General features: G+C 38.4%; 1 protein-coding gene across 1 annotated transcript in view; it reads left to right on the top strand.

Annotated features, from left to right (window-relative positions):
- Positions 1 to 20780, top strand: part of LOC140245211 (low-density lipoprotein receptor-related protein 2-like) — a 57146-nt gene that overhangs the window by 8006 nt on the left and 28360 nt on the right. Inside the window, exons 5-23 of the mRNA XM_072324799.1 lie at positions 120 to 248; positions 1197 to 1352; positions 2157 to 2267; positions 3307 to 3426; positions 4570 to 4680; positions 5730 to 5849; positions 6495 to 6623; positions 7650 to 7914; positions 9171 to 9299; positions 9525 to 9695; positions 10387 to 10622; positions 10892 to 11137; positions 12677 to 12799; positions 14550 to 14669; positions 15300 to 15428; positions 16112 to 16237; positions 16741 to 16863; positions 18740 to 18872; positions 19702 to 19808. Of these exons, the coding sequence (XP_072180900.1) occupies positions 120 to 248; positions 1197 to 1352; positions 2157 to 2267; positions 3307 to 3426; positions 4570 to 4680; positions 5730 to 5849; positions 6495 to 6623; positions 7650 to 7914; positions 9171 to 9299; positions 9525 to 9695; positions 10387 to 10622; positions 10892 to 11137; positions 12677 to 12799; positions 14550 to 14669; positions 15300 to 15428; positions 16112 to 16237; positions 16741 to 16863; positions 18740 to 18872; positions 19702 to 19808 (2784 nt within the window). The remainder of the gene's footprint in view (positions 1 to 119; positions 249 to 1196; positions 1353 to 2156; positions 2268 to 3306; positions 3427 to 4569; positions 4681 to 5729; positions 5850 to 6494; positions 6624 to 7649; positions 7915 to 9170; positions 9300 to 9524; positions 9696 to 10386; positions 10623 to 10891; positions 11138 to 12676; positions 12800 to 14549; positions 14670 to 15299; positions 15429 to 16111; positions 16238 to 16740; positions 16864 to 18739; positions 18873 to 19701; positions 19809 to 20780) is intronic.

Raw genomic sequence — 20780 nt, 5'->3', positions numbered from 1 at the left:
AATTAACTTCATGGTCAGTTCCTTCAAAAGGGTGACTACTATGTGAATGGACCTGTAACATCGATATTAATCATATGTAGTGATATCCTGAGAAAATTTCCTTTTTTTTTTTCTTTCAGGTACTGATCCATGGCCTTGTCCAGAGTTCCATTTTCAGTGCAATACCAGCCGACGGTGCATATCTGACCTGAAAGTTTGTGATGGGACCGATGACTGCGAAGATGGTTCAGACGAACCGGATAATTGCAGTAAGTCTTGTCACTTCCTGCACAAAAGACATGCCATTGGCACTGACATAATATTCTGTAGGATGGCCAATGGCCAATGAAATTAATGCTATCTGACAGAGCAATAAGAAGTTGCTCTTTTGCTGTGGTCTTAATGTTGACAGTCAGCTTATGTGGAGATTAGCTTTTGTAGTACAACTTGGCACTAATAATTCAAAATGGATTGAGTGGTTTGGAAAAAAAAAAGTGAGTGCATTCATGGTGTCTAAAACATTGTGAACATTACAAATTGTTGTAGATAACTGAGTATGCCATTTATTTCATAAATATGATATTTTGTGACACGAGACAATGGGAAAGTTCTTTTTAAGAGAAAAGTTGTTTTCTGACCTTGAAAAGAGTACATACAAAATGTTTGCATTATAGAAGGCGTTATTCTTTGTGAGTATTATTGGAGGGTTACCATGACAAGAGGTGATTTCCAGTCCACCATGCACCAAATTTTTTTTCTTGGACGGAGAAGTGACTTTTTCATCCTTATCAGGGCTACTTCTCACAAAAAAAAAAAAAAAAAGGAAAGAAAAGCAGGCAGAAAAATCTGGTCCAAAGTGGACCTGAAATCACCTTTTAAAAGGCATTTTTTTTTTTTTTATTAGTGAATATTGATTGACTTGCAAAACAAAAACACTGCAAAAAGACATATACAGGGTACACAGTTCAATGTAAGTATTGTGATTTTGTTTGCGAAATATGAGATAAAAATCGCTGAAATAGAGAATGACCAAAAATATAAACATTCAGTTGTATTGCCCTGCTTGTGTAACATTCAGGCATATATATAGCCCCACTTGGTATCACAATGCCATGGTGTCATTTGTCTGTTGCTTCAATGATGTGGATTCTGCGTCAGTATTTTGACGTCACAGCGGTAAAGTTTTGTATTCCTTGCCTGCTGCTCCCTTTTGCCAGGTGGTCACATGTGTCGCGAAGGTTACTACACGTGTCTGGTCAAGCGTTTCGACGGGGCCCGCTGCATTCCGAACACGGAGAAGTGTGATGGGATGGCACAGTGTGAATACGCAGATGATGAGGAGGACAGCTGTGGTAAGCCAGCAAGGATTCCGGGTCTCCCTTGAGATATAATACAACTCTATGCTCTTTAACTCTTTATTTGCCATGGTGGAAACCCCCTGTGTGCCACGTTATTCTGAGACATGAAGGTAGTCATGCTTTGAGAAAGAATTCTGTTTTTCCAATCTATATAACTTCTACAAATTTCTGTTAAGCTGGACATAATAGTGAGCAAAGTTGAAGAGGAATGCCAAGCTTTGCTTTAATATAAATTGTATGACAAACCTATTTCTATTTTTTTTTTAATGGCCATTTGCTACATTACTGTAAAGGCATGACTTTTGCACATGAAACCGTGAGAGAAACTTAGAATTTACACGCAGTTGGGGACATCGCTTGATAGTCAATCACCACGTAGAATGCAAGCTGTATGTAAAAGGAACAAAAGCGCGAGAAAAGCTTTCATTGTACCGCGGGATTAGGCGATTTATCGATCGGTTTATTAAAGCGGATTAGTGCGTTCGAGCGAAATATGCGAAGTTGGCACGCCGTCAACTGAGTGGGACGTGCGAACATGGCACATAAAGAGTTAAAGGTAAAGAAAGAGTCCTGAAATATCAGCCAAAAAAAATATTTTGTGTTTCAAAATTATCACCAAAAAAATGCTGAGGGATTGCCTATTTATCATTATATCTGGTAATTGATGAAGTGCCTTTATGATTTTACGTTGCTTTCAGCCAACCTGTATTAGGAAGTGGTGTATGTGTGTGTGTGTGTGTGTGTGTGTAACTTACTTACATTTACATAGAGTCTTACACTAGGTTTTCCTGCCAAATGTGTCACCAGGTGCGCAGGAAGCGTGCGGGGCAAACGAGTTCACTTGTGATAATGGACTCTGCATACTGGCAGCCTACCGGTGTGATCATTACAACGACTGCGGCGACGCGTCCGATGAGCCTGGGAGCTGTGGTAAGTTGATAGCTGATGTGTGTGCACACATTTTAACCTATTTTATGTGTCTACCCAACCCTAATCAGGCCGGGCTTTTTTTTGGCTGTGCCAAAACTGGTGGAGGGAAACGGATGTACAGCATGCATTTCAAGATTTCACTCAACATAGTGCCACTTTTGAACATTTTAATGTGTTTCCATCATCAGATATACTAAAATACAGGGGTGTGAGAGTTCATTTTTTTTTTTATTATTCTGCCGAAAATCCACTTTTCAGACTTTTTAGCTATTCAAATGCATTGAAATCTTCACAGTTTAATACACTTCAGATTTTTCTGTCTGAAGTTTCATATTTTTTTTTTCAGATTTTAATTTGCAAGTCCTCTCACACCCCTGAAAATAAAACCGATGATTACAAGTATCCCACATTTTCATATAAATTTCTGTGTCTTTGTCAGCTGTAATCACACGTATCTCATATTCACACGAATGGAGTTAACTAATTTTGCGATCAAACTCTGCGTATGGCCGCAGCTGAGATTTAATCACTCTGCCAGTCCTTCCTGTACTCCTTTCCCCCAAGACATCATTGGGACTCATCACCACAACACAAGGCACCAACATCAACATCCCACACCTCACTAAAAAGTCATTTCCTTCTCGTTCTTCTCATGAATAGTTGATTCTTACAAGATGAATTCATGAATTTCCTCAGAAACAAACCACTGTGCAAGCTGTTATTTTCACGTGCAGATATTTTTGTCATTGAGGAGGTCACGGACATTTTCGTGAGATGTTGTTTTTGCTGATTGACACAGAGGCCTTCATAAGCACACTATTACCTTAGCGGATGTTGACATTTTCTGGTGTTGTTAAATTTGCGGTCCAACTATGGTTAAACCCTTGCAAAAAGCACAGCTTATACAGTAATCTGTTATATTACTATTACCTGTCTGACACCCGAGCAAGGCAGTCATGTGTTATTTCTTTTCACGAAGTCGCTAATGTACAAACACGCAAAAGGTGTCCAACATTTCATGTCGGTTGTCTTCTTTCAGATTACCGAGACTGTGACGCGTCCACGGAATTCCAGTGTGGGAATGGCGCATGCGTGCTGGATGCATTTCGCTGCGATGGGTCAGAAGACTGCCATGACGGTTCTGACGAGAGATATTGTCGTGAGTTCAAAAGAAGAAAACTATGATGAAAGAATTATCGTCATTATACACTTTGTAATTGTAATCATGGTTTTTAAGTATCGTAAATAATAATGGTAGCATTGTTTTCATAGATTGTTGTTATCAATATTATCATGAATATCATCAGCAGTGTTTTATAATCAGTAATGATATTGTAGTGCGTTCACATGGGCAAAATGTAGTGATGGAGATATTAGCACTTTTTATTCTCTGTACTTGTATCACATTGAGAAAAAATGTGCAGTCATATGCAATGAATATCCCAGAGAAAAAAAAAAAGTATGAAACTTGTTATATTCATTCATGACCATGAAATCAGAGAGGAAAAAAAGAAAAAAGAAAAGGCTTATCACTTAGAACATTTACACATGATTAGCATTTTAAGCAAGGAGGTTTCATATCAGATCCTATGTGAATTTTTCTTTTGAAAATAGATACCCTATCTACAGTAGATATGAAAGTAATAACAGATCATATCATAGACTAAGAACGAGAAGGGCGTTATCACAATTTTGAGGTGTTGAGTTATTGGTATCACATCTGTAAAGCTAGATCTCTTCGACATTATGGTATCAATTTTAAATTATTTTCATTTTCAGTAAAATGTTAAAAATCAGAAACACAAGGACGCTATTGTATCCAATATTTGGAAGAATGCTTATTAGTCTACCCACTTTTGGTTCATGATCAAAAAAGTGGTGGGGGTCTGAGAAATTCCCTAGTTTGAGTGGGAAAACAATCTATGTGATATTTTGCCAGTGTGACCATGGCTATTGAAGATATCATTGATGTTACAATACATTTAAATACACATTTTTTGATCAGTTATGAATGAGGTCCCGCCCAACTCAGATTATAAATTCTTCACTTCAAAAAGAACAGAAAGATTTAGAATATATGTAAAGATTTGAAGAGTCAATTGTATTTTTCTCTGCATAAAACTTACAAAGTCATTGTCTGAAAAAAAAAAAATTGTGTAAACCTGTAATATAGAGATAACATTATGATGTATTATGATGTCATGTTCTTGAATTCTTGGACTTTGTGTATCATAAAGCCCTTGTCTTCTTTAGATCATATGGCATACACATGTACCTATTTTTGTTATCACTCTTCATGCAGCTGAATGCGAGAGTGACCAATTCCTGTGCGATGATGTCAGGTGTATACCCAGCTCCAATGTGTGTGACAATGCCATCCACTGTGAGGATGGAAGCGACGAAAGATATTGTGGTAGGTTTGCAAGGGTCTAGGGCAATTACCCCCTGGGCAATTACCCCGCACCCTTCCCCTGGCCCTAATCCTAATCCTAATCCTGAACCTAACCCTAACCCTAACCCAAACTCCTAACCCTAAACCTAACCCTAACCCTAATCTTTACTCTTACCTTACCACTAACCAGTATTTGGCCGGGGGGTAATTGCCCTCCGGGGGTAATTGCCCGGATACGGGTTTGCAAACATGGCGGCAAAGCTGCGGCACACTGTCGTACAGTTTGTAGATCCTGTGTTTCAGTTAATAGCAATTGATTATAAATCTTTCCATTACGTGTTTTCTTTAGACTTCTGTGCCTTTGTAACTATTTTCAAGATTTTTTCAAGACCGAAATGCATGAATAAATTTGTTTGTTGTTTTGTCATGGAGTTTGTTATGAAAATGTATATGTGACCGTGGTCCTCTTGATTAATCCTTTCTGTACCAGGGATGTTGGACAGTGTGTACAATGCTATGGGTTTGTTGTTGTTGCTGCCAGTTGACACTCAGAGTACACAAAGAGTTAAGCAAATATTTGTAAATGTCTGTTTAATCCGTTGCCTTTCAGAATGTCATCACAGCCATGCAACATTTAGGACTGTTTCCATAAAGAGACATTGAAATCAATAATATCAGCAAAGAATCAGACAATAGACTTGAGATAAGAACAGTCATGTAATTTTCTACTTTAAAAAAAATTGATTTCTTTTTTGTGTGTCCATGTATGTGTATTGTGAGTGGATCTACATACTTTTAGATCAGTGATCAGTGATCCCAATGGAATCCCATTTTCTTTGCTCAATTTTTCACTAATAAATAATATTCATTTTCTGGTCAGTTTTTCTGTTTGCGTTTGTTACTTTTAGATCAGTGTGAATACAGATGTGTGTTAAAACCCAAATCACGGTGTATAAGTGATTTTTGATACCAATAGATTTTTTTATTTTTAAGAATTTCTTGTGTTGGGTTGTTTTTACATTAGTTTTATTTTTTTTCTTTCTTTCTACATCCCACTGCGGTGACTGCAGGAATAAATGAATGTTTGGGTAACCCCTGCTCGGAATCTTGTATGGACTTGCCAACTGGGTTTGAGTGCCAGTGTACCACCCCAGGATTCCAACTGGGCCCTGATAGCAGGACATGTGTTGGTAAGCGATGGGTTAAAACATGTTAGGGACTCTGTCTTGTGTAATGTGAGATGAACTATTGATTTCTTTATTTGTTTAGGTTTTAATTTCTGTGTTTGTATTTACATCATTTTTTTTTCTTTCTTTTCTGTTTGTTCAATTGTTTCTTTCAAGCTTTCTTGCAAGCATGGATGCATGCTTCTGTACGTCATTAGTTCACTTTGTTCATTCCTGAATATATTTGTACTATCTCTCTTTAGACGGTATTTACGCATATATGTATGTGTTCATTCGTCATCTGTTTGTTTATTTTGTTCGAAGGTTCACTCATTCATTCATGCATTCATTGATTCATCAATTCATTTGTTGATTTCATGATCACCGTGTCCTAGCTTTCCATACCACGTTAGTTACATTTGGCTGATGATTGAACCTTTAGGTAAAGGTCAGGTGATATAAATTTTGTCAAATGTAGCAGTCAAAGTCATGGTGGAAGTGTGGAAGGTTATGAGCCCAAAGCAAACTGAAAATATTATCTTAAAAATCGTTTGGCAAAATGCAATCAGAAATTTTATAGTTGTCCTTTGATAAGTCTTCATTTGTTTATACGTCGTTTCTATAATTTTTCTTTTCTTTTCTTGGTGGCATTTGTGTGTGTGTTTGCAGATATTGATGAATGTGCAGAAACTCCGGAAGTATGCAGTCAGACTTGTACAAACACACAGGGGTCGTACGCCTGTGCCTGTATTACAGATTACACATTGTCTACAGGTGGCAGCTGTATCCGGTCAACAAGTCAAGGTAGTTTAAATATTGATTCATCAGCATTTATTCTGGGGCTCAACTTGCCATCACCCTTTTTTGTTGATTAACTGATGAAATAATGAGATATGACTCATTACTTACATGTACGTTAATCCCATTTTGTTTGCTCAATTTTCCACTAATAACTTCTACTGTTAGGAATATTGTTGTAAAGTGACAAACTTGTGAAGCCTATTTCTGTATTCATAGTTTATCTTAAATTTCTAGTTGAAATTGTCTTGTCCATAATCAAAGCTTTTTGCTGCATTGGAAATAGGGATACAACATAATGTATTTTGCTTTGTTCTGGATTGCATACACCGTACAGTACATGTATGTACCTAGCCTTTTGTCAAGGCCCTCTCGCTGTATGGTGAAGAGAGCCCAGCTGAGTGGGGTTGCGCGAGGGCCTTTTGAGATCTGCTTCGCATCCTTTTGTTAGCCCTTTGAATTACCGACTTTTGCTCCCCAATTTCGGGAGCAAAAGTTGACCAATCAGCGTGTCTGTCTGCTCGAACCCGATTTGAATAGAGCGAATGCACGCCGCTGCCGCAGACCTCACAGAACTCTACACACAGAGTGTGTGGAGTTCCGTGGCAGACCTCCTCGGGTGGTCAGTGATGCATGCAAACAGGCATGACAACACCAAGGCTGAGGATGCGGGGAGCGCGCCATTCCATTGGTTGACCGGAAGCCATTAAAATGAGTATTCAGAAGGGTTCACGTGTCATGAATAATAATGTATGAAGCAGATCTCAAAAGGCCCTCGTGCTGGCGCGCTCGGCTGGGCTCGCTTTGCTCGCCCATTACAGCGAGAGGGCCTTGACAAAAGGCTAGTATGTACCATGAACAGAAGTCTGCAACAAGTGTATTTTTGTTAGTTTGGGACTGCATATCATGAACAGAAATATATACAACAAATGTATTTTTTCTTACTTTAATACTGAATGGCATGCCATGAACAGAAATATTTGTTTTGACTGTGGTGTGATGTCGGGCTTGTATTATTTCCCGCAGATGAAGATCCATTTCTGTTGATATCGAACCGGTACTACGTGAGGCAGTTTGACACCTTGCAGGCTGATAACGTGAACAGCATCGTCGCTCAGGACTTCGACTTTGCCGTGGCCATTGACTTCGACAGCCGCGAGAATCGAATCTATCTGTCCGATGTCATCGCGGACTCTATAATACGTGTTGACCGTGACGGTCGGAACAAGGAACCAATAATTGAGAGAGATGCCGGAAGTGTGGAGGGTTTAGCCGTGGACTGGGTTGCTCGGTAAGTGTGAAATTTCTGTGTGCAGAATTTATATTCTTGCTATGAATTTCACTGACTTACTAATACTGAGTGCATGCTTCAGTGCTACATAAATTAAAGGGACTGTGTAGTATTGATGGAGATGAGGATTGGGTTTTTAACTTTCTGCGAGATATCAAGAAGCCACTCATGAAATAATACACTAGCATACCATTTGTTTGATTAAAATCGGTTTTGGAATAACTGAGACATCCAAAGACATGTTAAGTAAAACAAAGCAATTCTAATAAAAGGTGGGTCCCACCTTTTATTAGGATTGCCCTGTTTTGGATATCTGAGCCATTTCAAAACCAATTTTCATCACATAAACGTTGAATCCCTCTTGGAATTACCATGCTCTTTCATATTTCATTAGAGGTTTCCCATCATCTGACCTAAAATGTTAGAAACCTGAAGGTAGGTGTTAAACATCACTCCATGATCCATTTGAGACAACGTATAATGTGTAAGTTCAGTCAAATATGTCTTTATTTTAGCAGTGGCTACCGACACCTCAGTAGAGAAAGGATATGTACAAAAACCACCTGTCAGATTCAGCTAAGGGTCACCCATGCTGTCTCCTAAATGCATATTATTTGAGAACAATGTCTACAAACTTCAGCTGTAACCATACATTGTACATGTACGTGTCAATGTTCTGATGAATGCATGTTCTTTGTGAGTTTCTGCCTGTAAGCAACTTGTTTCTGGAGAGTAACTTTGTAGATTGAAATTGAAAATGTCATATGACTCTTGGCATTTTAGACTGATACATGTTCAAGCCACTAAAATCATTAAATTTGCAATATTGGTGGCCAGAAAAGAAATGTAGTGACACTATTAAATAAAAGGAAACAGCAATCTATTTTGAATCTGTGTGTGTAGTAGTGTACTCATGCGATGCGACAAATCCCCAAATACATGCTCCCCTTTCACCAATTAAACCTAGGTCAAGGAAGGTGAACATTCAACATGTTTGTGACAAGCATGTCATTTTAAAATTTTGCAAATTATGTGAAACTGTCATCACACATTGTCCATGTGTATGAAAGACCTATTCAGAGAATAATGCATTATGGAGGAGGCATATCAGTCGTTTATTTTTATTTATCTATTATTTTTTTAAGAGGGCTTCTGCTTATGCAGCTTATGCAAAGGTTATTTACATGTATCTACAGTTGTATTTTATCTTTCTGATCTGATTCGGGTCCATGTCGCCACTCTTTTGGTCCATCCAGGAAGCTGTACTGGTCTGACCGGCCAAGGAGGGTCCTTGAAGTGGCGGAGCTGGACGGATCCAGCCGTCGGGTGCTCAAGCGGAACAACCTGTTTGAGGTCAGGGGCGTGGCAGTGGATCCAAAGCATGGGTGAGTGTTATGTACACTACCTCCTTTTGTAGATTTACAATACGTCCTTTTGATTCGCTTGCATCCATGCAAGCGATGTACTTATAAACTGTTGTGTAACATAACATCTTCTCACCAAAAAAATGTTAGAAACCTGAAGTTAGGTCTCAAGCATAAATATATGATTCCTTTAACCCTGCAGAGACTAATGTTCTCTCTCTCTCCCATCTATGCCTGCCTACAAAGAAACATGTACTGGACAGACTGGGGGCTGAGGGCGTACATTGGCCGCATGGGGATGGATGGTACCAACGCTATGGAGATCCACGACTCCAACATTGCCTGGCCAAACGGAATCTCCGTGGACTACTCGGCGGACCGGATCTACTGGACAGATGCCCATTTAGACCACATCATGTAAGCTGCAGGTGGGGGGAGGGGGGTCAAGGGGGAGGGGTTGGGGAGGTGAGGTACATGTATTTATGAGCTCTGTGGAATTCCTGCCATTGGTTCCCCTGTGAGAAAGATAAGAATCAGAGCAGAGGCTGTTTGCAGGACTGCCAACAGTGAAATGAGACTGTAAAGTGGGGAATGCAAGGGAACTTTAGATCACGGGGGCAGGCATTTGAGGGAGGTGTCTACCCCCCCCCCCCCCCCCACACACACACACACACACACATACATGTACACAGTAGGAAACTTTTGCATTGTTCAGCTTGAATGGGTGCAGCTTTTATGTGTCAAACTTGCATATGGTATCTAGTATTCATCTGTACAGGTTTCTGTAATTTTACATCACCTTCTAATCGTAATTTTGCAAAACATGAAGGGTAATGTGCATACATGAATGACTTCGACTAGCCTAATATTGTAAACATTGAAATTCTTGAAATTGAAGTTTGAGTGTTTTAATGAAAATATACTGTTGATTTCATTGTACATTCACACAGTGTGTTTTTTTTTTCTCTCATGTAATATTGTTAAAGGGTCTTTGTTTGTGATTTTAGTAGTATACTGTAATTTTCTATATCCCATTGACCTTGACTATTGGCCTTGACTAAATAGTATAAGCTTAAACTTGGACGTCTTTGTGTCTTTCCCCCTGAAGATTCGCTGACTTGGATGGGAGTAACATCAGGGAGCTCGCAAACGACGACTCCTACCATCGCATCGCCCATCCATTCAGCATCTCAGTTTTCGAGGACAGCGTTTACTGGACTGAGTGGAATGTTAAGAAGGTCTACCGCGCCAACAAACTGACTGGTCAGGACGAGATAGAACTCGTTGAAACCGTCCACCGTCCGATGGACATCACGGTCTACCACTCCCTACGGCAAGACAGCAGTAGGTTTTGGGGTCTTTTTTCGCTCCATGTCTGTTTGGGTGTAACAAATCTAGTTTTCTTTCTTTGTTTGAAGTGCTAAGGTGCTGACCTAGAAATATACATATATGTAACATTCCAGTCAATCTCTGGATGCTTTTCTACATGATTTAAACATCATGTTCAATGTAGGGCATTGCATTACTCCTTAGGCCAGAAGGTAGTGTGTACTATCTGGTTCTTGCATACACAATAATCCTCCATTCCCCTCCCCCCCCCCCCCCCAATCCAGGCTTGATCAACCCTTGTGGCACCGACAACGGAGGCTGCTCCCACCTGTGCGTGATCGCGGCCGGGGGCGGGGCATCGGCCTGCCTCTGCCCGGACAACTACGAGATGCAGGCGGACGGGAGAACGTGCACGGAGAGTTGCATTGGCCGCCAGTTCCACTGCCCCATTGACGGCAAGTGCATAGAGTGGTACGAACAGTGCAACGGATTCGACGACTGCCTGTACGGGGAAGACGAAAGGAATTGTCGTAAGCATCCTTAATGGATTTGTCTTATATGCCCTATCAATGTTGATGTGAACAATTCAAGCAAATTTGAACAAATTTGAGCAAACCTGAAGGCCATGTTAAGGGACAGGAACATGGGGAAACTATGAATTGGGGAGGCATTGGCCCGGCGTTGGCTCGACTCAGATATATTTGGGAATCTCTGTAATGAATTACATACAGGTTTACATGTATATGCAGCACGCGATGTAGCTTATCAAATTAGTGCACATTCACATCTATTTGGTAACAAGCAATTCTATTCTAACAGGCCTGTGCCAATCATGGGTTTTTTTTATGTACATGTACCCCATGGGAAAAAAATGAAGATTAATTCAATTAAATAAGCCAGTTCGGAGATAGCTCATGTGCACATGGGTACAAATGACCTTTCATTTTTCTCAGTTGGTTTATAGGCACTTCACTCAGTTCAAAGCGACATAATGCAGCAGCTTGCCCAACATAGCAATTTATGGAACTCGTATTCTAACAAAGAATGAACCTCTGTAGATGAAGTGACCAGAATGGTTCATCAATCAACACTTTGGGAAGCATCCATTTCATTGTGCTGTTTTGAATACATTAACAAACTTTTTCTGTTAACGTTGCCAAATACCAGTCTTACCAGGCACTATTTGTAAGGATTACATGAATAATCATAGCATTACAGATGCTTATCTCCGTGAATTTAAAACCAACCTGTCTCTCGGTACAAATGACCTTTTTCTGCTCACGCTCAAACTGGAACCCCGATCTGGCTGTAATATTCAAATCAATTCAAGTCGCATCAACCCTCCCATTGCATACATGTAGTCTCCCCACACCTTAATCCCTTTGAAGAATGCTTCGAGTACTCCAAGTGCACAGACATGTGCCAAGGTCATAGGGCCATATATCAGTGTCATAGAGAATACTCTTGGTTTATCATTCTACCACATTAATATCAAAATCTGCTTCTTTCCATGTGATAAGTAATCACTAGTTGACATTAGTGGCAACTCTCCTCAATATCTACCAAAGATAGCTGTTCAGCCTGAAAGGAAATTCAAAAGTATAAATTACTTTCAATTTACAGTCTTCTGTCAATGCATATTAATATCATATTCATGCATATTCATCCCTGAGGGCATGTTTTGTAAGTGAAGGAAGAAAGAAAATGCAGAATTTCAAGTGTTCTGTGAGCTTCTAATATCACATTAAGTTTTTCTTCACTCATACTTTTTCAAAGTTTCCTATTATCATCTACATATGTATAGTTGTACATATGTCATTCTCTGATCATTTTTTCAATACTGTTGTTCCCTCTTTAATGCCATTTGATTTTATTAACTTTTATGACATATTGATATAAACAGGGACATCAATTTGGTAATTCTACACAATTCGCTTGTTAGTACTTTAAACAATTTTCTTGCATCTGTGTGATGTTTCTGTTGATTAGACTGTCACTTATATGAGAAAAGATGAAACCAGAAAGAGAATCAAATGGTTTTATTTTCTTTTTTTATATCTTCACCATAGCAACAAGATTCTGCCCATCCAACCTGTTCCAGTGTAATATTGGAACACCCCAATGCATTCCTGTGTTTTGGTTATGTGACGGAGATTTGGACTGTGCTGACGGCAGTGATGAGCAAACATGCGGTGGGTCTGAAAACCATTAAAGGGATCGTATAGTTTTGGTTGAGACCTAATTTCAAGTTTCTAAAATTTTTTGGTGAGATAATGAGAAACCCCTTATGAAACATGAAAGAGCATGTAATTCCAAGAAAAATTCAACATCTATTTGATGAAAATTATTTTTGAAATTCTAATAAAGTGTGGGACCCACCTGTTATTACGATCACTTTGTTTTACTTTGTTTTTGGATATTTCAGTCATTCCAAACCCGATTTTCATCAAATAAACTTTGAATTCCTCTGAAAATGGTATGCTCTGTACTCTTTCGTAAGTGTTTTCGTGGTATCTCGCAAAAAGTTTTAAGCCCAATTCTCATCTCCACCAATAATGTACCATCCCCTTAAAGGACAAGTTCACCTTCATTAACATAAGGATTGAGAGAATGTAGCAATATTAGTAGAACACATCATTGAAAGTTTGCGGAAAATCGGACAATCCGTTCAAAAGTTATGAATTTTTGAAGTTTTTGTGCAGTCACCGCTGGATGAGAAGACTACTGCAGTGCATGATGTCATATGCGTACAACAATATAAGGAAAATATTAAGAGAATTTCACAAAATTTCATCGTCTGAAAAAAGTACACATTCCCTTGACTCGTTACTGACATATGTTATGGGTAATATTATTCCCATTGCCTTTAGAAAGAGGCAAGTCAAGTGCTCTTGTATCATGCGAAAAAAGTGAAAATATGTTGAATTTTCTTTACATTTTCTTTATACCGTTTAGCCTTAGTAGTCTCCTCATCCAGCAGTTCCAACACAAAAGTTTTAAAAATTCATAACTTTTGCATCGATTGTCCAATTTTCCTCAAACTTTCACTGATGTGTTCTACTAATATTGCTGCATTCTCTCAATCCTTATGTTAATGAAGGTGAACTTTTCCTTTAACCTCTCATTCCAGGCCATCTAGTCACAGAAGCCATTTTTTTTTTTTTTTTTTTTTTTTTGCTGTTGCGCTTTTCACATCTCTTTGTTATAATTTCTACTATTCACTGTGAATATTTCATAAAGTAGAGTATTTCTTTTTTTCATGCCTCCGCCATGAAGTGTTGCTGGAGGCATTATGTTTTTGGTTGTCTGTCCATATGTCCATTCGTCCATCGCTGCCCTCAATCAATTTTGTGGACAGCGTAACTTCAAAAAACTTGACCTGTGCATGGTCACCTAGTATAAAGGCAAGATTGACTGAATCTGATTCTAGTGAAATGTGCAATTTAGTTTGTTTTCCTGCCTGTTCCGTCCCTGCTTTCATTTTTTGTCCTTGTCATAGTCCTTTCTTTCTGTTTGTTTCGCTTGATGTCATGATATCAAAATTTCCATACATGGAGACCTTGACGGATCTTGAGATGCCCTCATCTTCTAGAGTAATTCACCAAATTTTACAAGCTATGGTTCTCTTGTGAATTCCTCTTTTCCATATAGAGTTACAAAATAGAATTGTATTGCTTACTTGTCTATCTATCTAAAAATAAAGTTGATATTATAATTGTATACATGTTTTGTTGAAACTTAAGTGATTCAAAGTTCCTTGAAATATTATGTACTCATGTATGAATGCGTTATGTTTATTTTTTTGTATTGCTTTATGTGGAAATAAAATCACTTAAATTGAATTGAATTGAATGAATTGAATTGAGATCAATGCATTTGGTTTTGAAAAATGATGTACGTTGCTAGTCTCGTTATCTCCACTCCACGGCTTTCTCCCTGCAGTGGAGGAGTGCCAAGATTTCGAGTTCAGGTGTGACAGTGGTCGCTGCATCTCTCGGACCAGGGTGTGCGACCTCACCAGAGACTGCCCAGATGGCGAGGATGAAGATGATGAAATGTGTGGTGAGCTAGACTTTGGCGACTGCCTGGAGCTTGATTATTTTCATCTCACTGGGATTATTTTCATCTCACTGGCCGTTTGTTTTTTACCCCTAATCGTGCTCTTATTTTTGCTGCTCAATATGCAATTCCACTGACAGCCAGGTTGGCTTATACGAATTTTAGACAAACACAATTTTACGGATGTTTTATCAAAATCAGATGCAAATTAAGAAAGTTATGGGATTCCTAAAGTTTTCGTGATTATCACATTTTCACAACCAGTGCTATCTCAAATGAAAAATTGATATCAATGGTACTTCCTGGATTTTTTTTTTTTTCCATTGAAATGCCCTAATGCAATGCTGCACACTGGCACTGGTCTGACGGTCCATGACCAGTAAAAATTGCTGTCGGACTGGTACATTTTTCAAAAATGGACCTGTGAAAATGGACAAACTGGATACCTTCTGGTCCTATAGACATGTTAGACCAGTAGAAAATCATGGGTTCGTGTGCAGCCCTGCCTAATGGAAGAGGTTTTGTGTACACATAACAAAGAAAATGATAGCCATTGATATTTTTGAGGAATCATTTACAGGAAGGTAAAGAAAACTAGACAAAACTTGCTTTTATTTTTGTTTGCTTTTTCAGGTGCTCGAACCACCAGTTGTGCAGAAGGCTACTTTACCTGCGACAATGGTTTCTGCATTCCGGAGGCCTGGGTCTGCGACGTTGATAACGACTGTGGGGACATGTCTGACGAACCCCACAATCAGTGCTGTGAGTCTCCTTGAGCCTCTTTTGATTTCTTTTGCTTGTTATGATCGGGGGGGGGGGGGGGGGGGGTAAGGGCAAAGAACATTTGAATTAACAGAGGTAATTTTGACCTGAGGCTGATACTACTTTTTTTTTTTTTTGGGGGGGGGGACTTATGGTGAACACCATGAAATTTGTATTGTGTTGTAGTTTGAAAATTATATAATCCATAGGGAACATACTAAACAGGATAACAGGATATATCATTTGTAGGTACTTCAACGGTGTATAACCCTTGCAATTTCTCTCCACGTTTCCTGCTATACCAGCTTATGAGGCACAGGTGTTTTTTTTTTCTTGATCCTTTTTGTTTGGCATGAGGACTTGAAAATAGTTGTACATATTTCTTTATTCATTTCAAATTCCAGTTAATGTGAGAGCTGGAGTAGTCTGTTCACCCCCCCCCCCCCCCATTCAAGTTCAACTTGAATTCCTTTTACGATGGCTCTTTTGCCAGAAAAGCATGAGTCAAATGTTAGTCTTGTCTCCTTACTGATGGATTTTGATGGTCTAAGTAAAAGTGTTTGTTCAATATCCTTTTGAATTTGTGTCATGCTCCATGTACAGTACCTGGCAATCACTTTGTATGCTGAAACCTCAGTGATTTTATTAATCATTTTTTTTTGGTGTTTTTTTAAACATATCAGATCAAGGAACATGCCCGGCCGGCTGGTTTTCCTGTGAAGATTCGTATCGTTGTATCCCCCTCTACATGCGGTGCAACGGCTATTATGACTGCCGGCGGAATGATCGCAGTGACGAGGAGGGATGTCGTAAGTCTGAACCCTAAGACTGCTCGAGGAACAAACTGTTTACCCTTTCAATCCCCAAGGGATGAGGGTGCTATGTACAGAAGGCATGATTTTTTCTTTCTTTTCCTTTCCTTTTTTTAGAGGGGTGCAAACAATGGTTCAAGAAGGGTTAAAATGAAAATCATGTTGGATTTTTGTCTTTACAGGAGGCACCAGGGACCCATGGCATAAAAAAGATATGGTAACTTCACAATTTATGTTAACTCTGTTGACATGTCGACCAATCAATGGTCATTGCCATAGCAACACTGTTATAGCCCATAAAAGCCTAGAAATCACCGATTGATTGAAAAGTTGCCATTAATTTTTAAAATACCACAGTCCTATGCAACAGGGTCCAGGTTTGGTTTTGTTGCTTTTTTCACCTGATGCAACAAATGTGGGCATTTTTTTTTTTTTCTTCACAAGATTCTTTTTTTTTTTTAAATAACGAGAACCTGTTACTGTTGTATCATTTTCTGCAGCTGAAGTGACCTGTGACCCTATTGGAGATTTCCGCTGTGCCAACCACAGGTGCATTCCCAAGAGATGGGAGTGTGATTTCAACAATGATTGTGGGGACTGGTCAGACGAATACCAGGGTTGTGGTAAGTGTGAATCGCTATGTATGGATTTACCCTGCTTGCGTTTCTTTCTTCTTCTTTTTTTCTGTAGCAGGTTTAGGTCACTTTGTATTGACTAATCCACTTAAACTTTTTATTTGTTTTGTTTTATTTTGTTTTGTTTTGTTTGGGTGTTTGTTTGGGTTTTTCTTTTTGCCATTAGTTAAAGGAGTTCTGACAACTGAATAAAGAGGAAGTGTCAAAAGTTTGCTCAGAACGGTTTGGGAATAATTCAGTTTTTATGAAGAGTGCACGGCCCTTCCTTCCTTAGATATGTATTTGTTCAGTCATGTACTAGTATGTACCATGTCAATTTTTTTTCTTTCATTTTGTTTCAGTTTCTTACTTTGTCCACTTTATTCTGTTCCATTTAATTCCTTTCATTCATTAAAATCCATATCAATTCAGTTACAATAAAACTTATGGATGAGACAGGTTGATAGACAGAAAGAGAAACATATGGAAACATAACAAACGTAAAGATGGTAGTAATAGGTGGAGAAAAAAAATCAATATAGATACATGTGGATGATAGATAAATGGAAAGATGGAAAAAAATTGATAGATAAAAAGGAAGATACATGTAGATGAATGCAAATGATACACAATAAAAAAATAAAACAAATAACACAACAAAAAAATAAAAACATAAGATAAAACTTGAAACGTGAATGATGAATGAATGCAGTACAGTGTATATGATATGATTGAATGTGGAAAGGAGTGGATTAACCCTAATCAGGCTGGGCTTTTTTGGCTATGCTATATCTGGGGGGGGGGGGGGATTCCGCCCCCCCTTCAGATCTCGCCTATGGAACGCGTGATTGCGTCGAAAATCGGCACACGCGACGCCCGCGACGTATTCTATCAAAATGTATGGTTGCTTTCTCCGAAAAATTTTTCTTATATTTTATATGAATTAATTATTGTAATTTATGCATAAAATCAGTTTTGGACTCTAAATCACTTATTAATGCTCCAATTAAGCTACTTTCTTTTTTAAAATGTTTCTTGTATCATTCTTCCTTCTGAGATATAGGATAAAAAAAAATCTGTATCGAAATTAATTTCTTATGTATTTTATTGTTTTTTGAATTTCTTATGTATTTCTTTGTTTTTTTACCTTTTGTTTTTGTTTGTTTTTTAGCCAAAATTTGTCAAAGACATTTTTCGAAGCATTATCATGCTAAAATAAATTAATTTCGGCCATTCTAAGTGAAGATATGAATTTTTATGTGAATTAATTGAAAAAACACAATTTGCATTGGATTTGTACACAAAATCACGTTTTGGAGCAATTTTGGGGTTGACAAATTTTTTTCGAACGGGCGTCGCGTCAAAACGGTACGCGCGGGCGCAACAATTTGGGTCTCAAAAGTTGCGCGATACTTGAAAGAAAAAAGTCATGAAACATCATGGCGGGAGCTTATCGCGTTGCGAAGATATTGCGCGAAACGTCGAGGGGGGCGGATTCCGCCCCCCCAGCCTGATTAGGGTTAATCTACTTGTGGAGGCTATATTTTTTGTATACATGTATTTCTATATTCTGTTTTCACAGCAAGTACAGTAAGTCTGAGTGATGTATCATTCCATTCGCAAAATTTATATTATGTTATTATGTCTTCTTCCTGCAAATAAGAACATTTGTGTTTTGAACTTCAGCAAAACATGAGTTGTTGCAGGTTGTCATAAATATAATTGTCATTTTAATACACAAGTAGCTTTTCACACATATCTCAATATATGGTGTATGCACTCAGCGGAGTAGATGGATAGTTGAAAGAAAACAATTACTCAGTAAAATGAAATGCTAGCTGGCTGAAGCATTCATTGTTTTATTCCTTTCTGCTTGGATCTACAGTGTATCGGAACTGCAGTGAGAGTGAATTCCGATGTAGCAATCAGCGCTGTATCCAAGGGAAACTGCTGTGTAACGGAGAGTTCAACTGCGCTGATGGGTTGGATGAGGCTGCCGACATTTGCAGTGAGTCTCAGCTCATCGTGAATGAGTTTAATTAGAAATTATTGCCATTTTCACTAGGAGAATTAAAGTCTGCAAGAGACTCTTATTGATTGCAACTGATTGACAAGTTGGCCTTATTTGTGGTTGATGAAGGGCAAAATGTCAGTCAGGTAATTCAGCCTTTTTTACGGTATTCTTAAAGAAGACCTAAAAGAGATGAATTTATATCATCACCTTCTCGCAAATGTATTAAGGTAAAGCTGTAATAGATGTATGTATATTTGTTGCGCACAAAATGAAGTTCATTTTAGTTGGCATTTCAAGTGGAAGTTTGATTGACTGTCTGATTGATAGTTTGTCTATGCTTGTGATTTATGATTATAATGTTGTGTTGTTGTTTTTTCCTTTCTCTACTGAATTTTCTCAATGCCTTTAATAAACAAAGCCGCAAAAATTTGAAGGTAATAGAATGCCTATCAAATTGTACTCTGTAATCCTTTTCTGAATGTCATTGGAATCCTCCATTACGAAATGCAAATAACTCTTATCCAATACGTTCCATTACTACTCTAGTTCATATGAACAATACCAACTTTATTCTACTTAAATGATCGGATCATGCAGCTTGTGCCTTGAGCACCAGAATATTATGGAAAGGCTCTGTATGGATTAACATTATCATTATGACACTAAGCTATGTCAGACCATAGAGTAACTACCAAATCAATTTGCACTCTGTATAAATCTGTATACTCTCTGGCAGTCTATATCTTGGTTAGTTTTAACATTTAACAACAAAAGTTTTAACAACTCCTTTGGTTGACTGTTCTTAATATGTTACTTGAAGCTGATGGCACTAGCTGTGAGCCTGGGTTTCAAAAGTGTGCCTTCGGAGCCTGCATCAACTCCACCCTGTTTTGCAACGGCAGGCAGAATTGCTACGATGGCTCGGATGAAAGAGACTGTGGTAAGTGGTGTATACACCAAAATGTTTTTGAGGTGCATGCATTTAGATGTACTGTATGTCCCAAAAAAATTAAACGGTACCCTTCCGCAATGATAACTTTAAAAATAGTGAATCAATCCAAACACAATTCGGGGGATGAAACTATAACTCATTGCCCACATCTGACAGAAAACCCCATTCAGTTTGCTTCAGTAGTCAAAGAGAAATGATGATTTTTGTAGAGCGTGTCAGGAATCCCTTCCCTCCAAGTTCTGTCTATTGTGTTTACACATTAATATGCAGTTCCAAGAGCATCCAAGTGCTAAACTTGGAAGAATCAGACTCATGACATGCTTTACATCAATGCATATTTCTCTGTGACCGCTTAACCAAATTAAATGGGGTTTACTGCAAAATAGAGCTAAGATGTTATACTTCGATATGCAGTATACAGTGTATGAATTTGGTGCGAACACCTAGTACAGATCACTAATTTATAACTGTTCACAGAATTATCAGGAAGTTCCCAATTCGTGAAAAATTAGAGTCACTAAATATAGGATGTATACAGTAAATTCATGATGCAAATTCCAGGGTGCTTAAGTTCAAACTTACACTTGTATCTGTTGTACAGTAGTTAATTTTCACCTATTCCCTTCTGCTTTGGGATAGCATGAACCCCGCAAATATATCTTCACGATTTTTTGTGTGTGCACATTTTGACATAAATTTTCACACATGGAAATGTCAAATGAACTTTGTTTCTTTTGTGAATTTGATGAATACATAGGAGTAAGCAATTGTGCTGCACACATCTCAGAACGAGTGAATATGTTTTTTTAGCTGTTCAGGAAGAAAATTTTTATTATCACTAGAAACTAAAACATTGACGGTATCACAGAGTTGCTATTTCCCCCAGACTGCTTTTGTAGGTGGTTCTCGGAAGAAATTAATCAGTTTTGCAGTTCTTGAAAAGAGAATTTATGAACTTCC

Source organism: Diadema setosum, chromosome 22 (genome assembly GCF_964275005.1).
Source record: "Diadema setosum chromosome 22, eeDiaSeto1, whole genome shotgun sequence".
Classification (NCBI taxonomy): domain Eukaryota; kingdom Metazoa; phylum Echinodermata; class Echinoidea; order Diadematoida; family Diadematidae; genus Diadema; species Diadema setosum.
The sequence above is the reverse complement of the archived record's forward strand: the minus strand, read 5'-3'. Positions and strand labels throughout refer to the sequence as shown.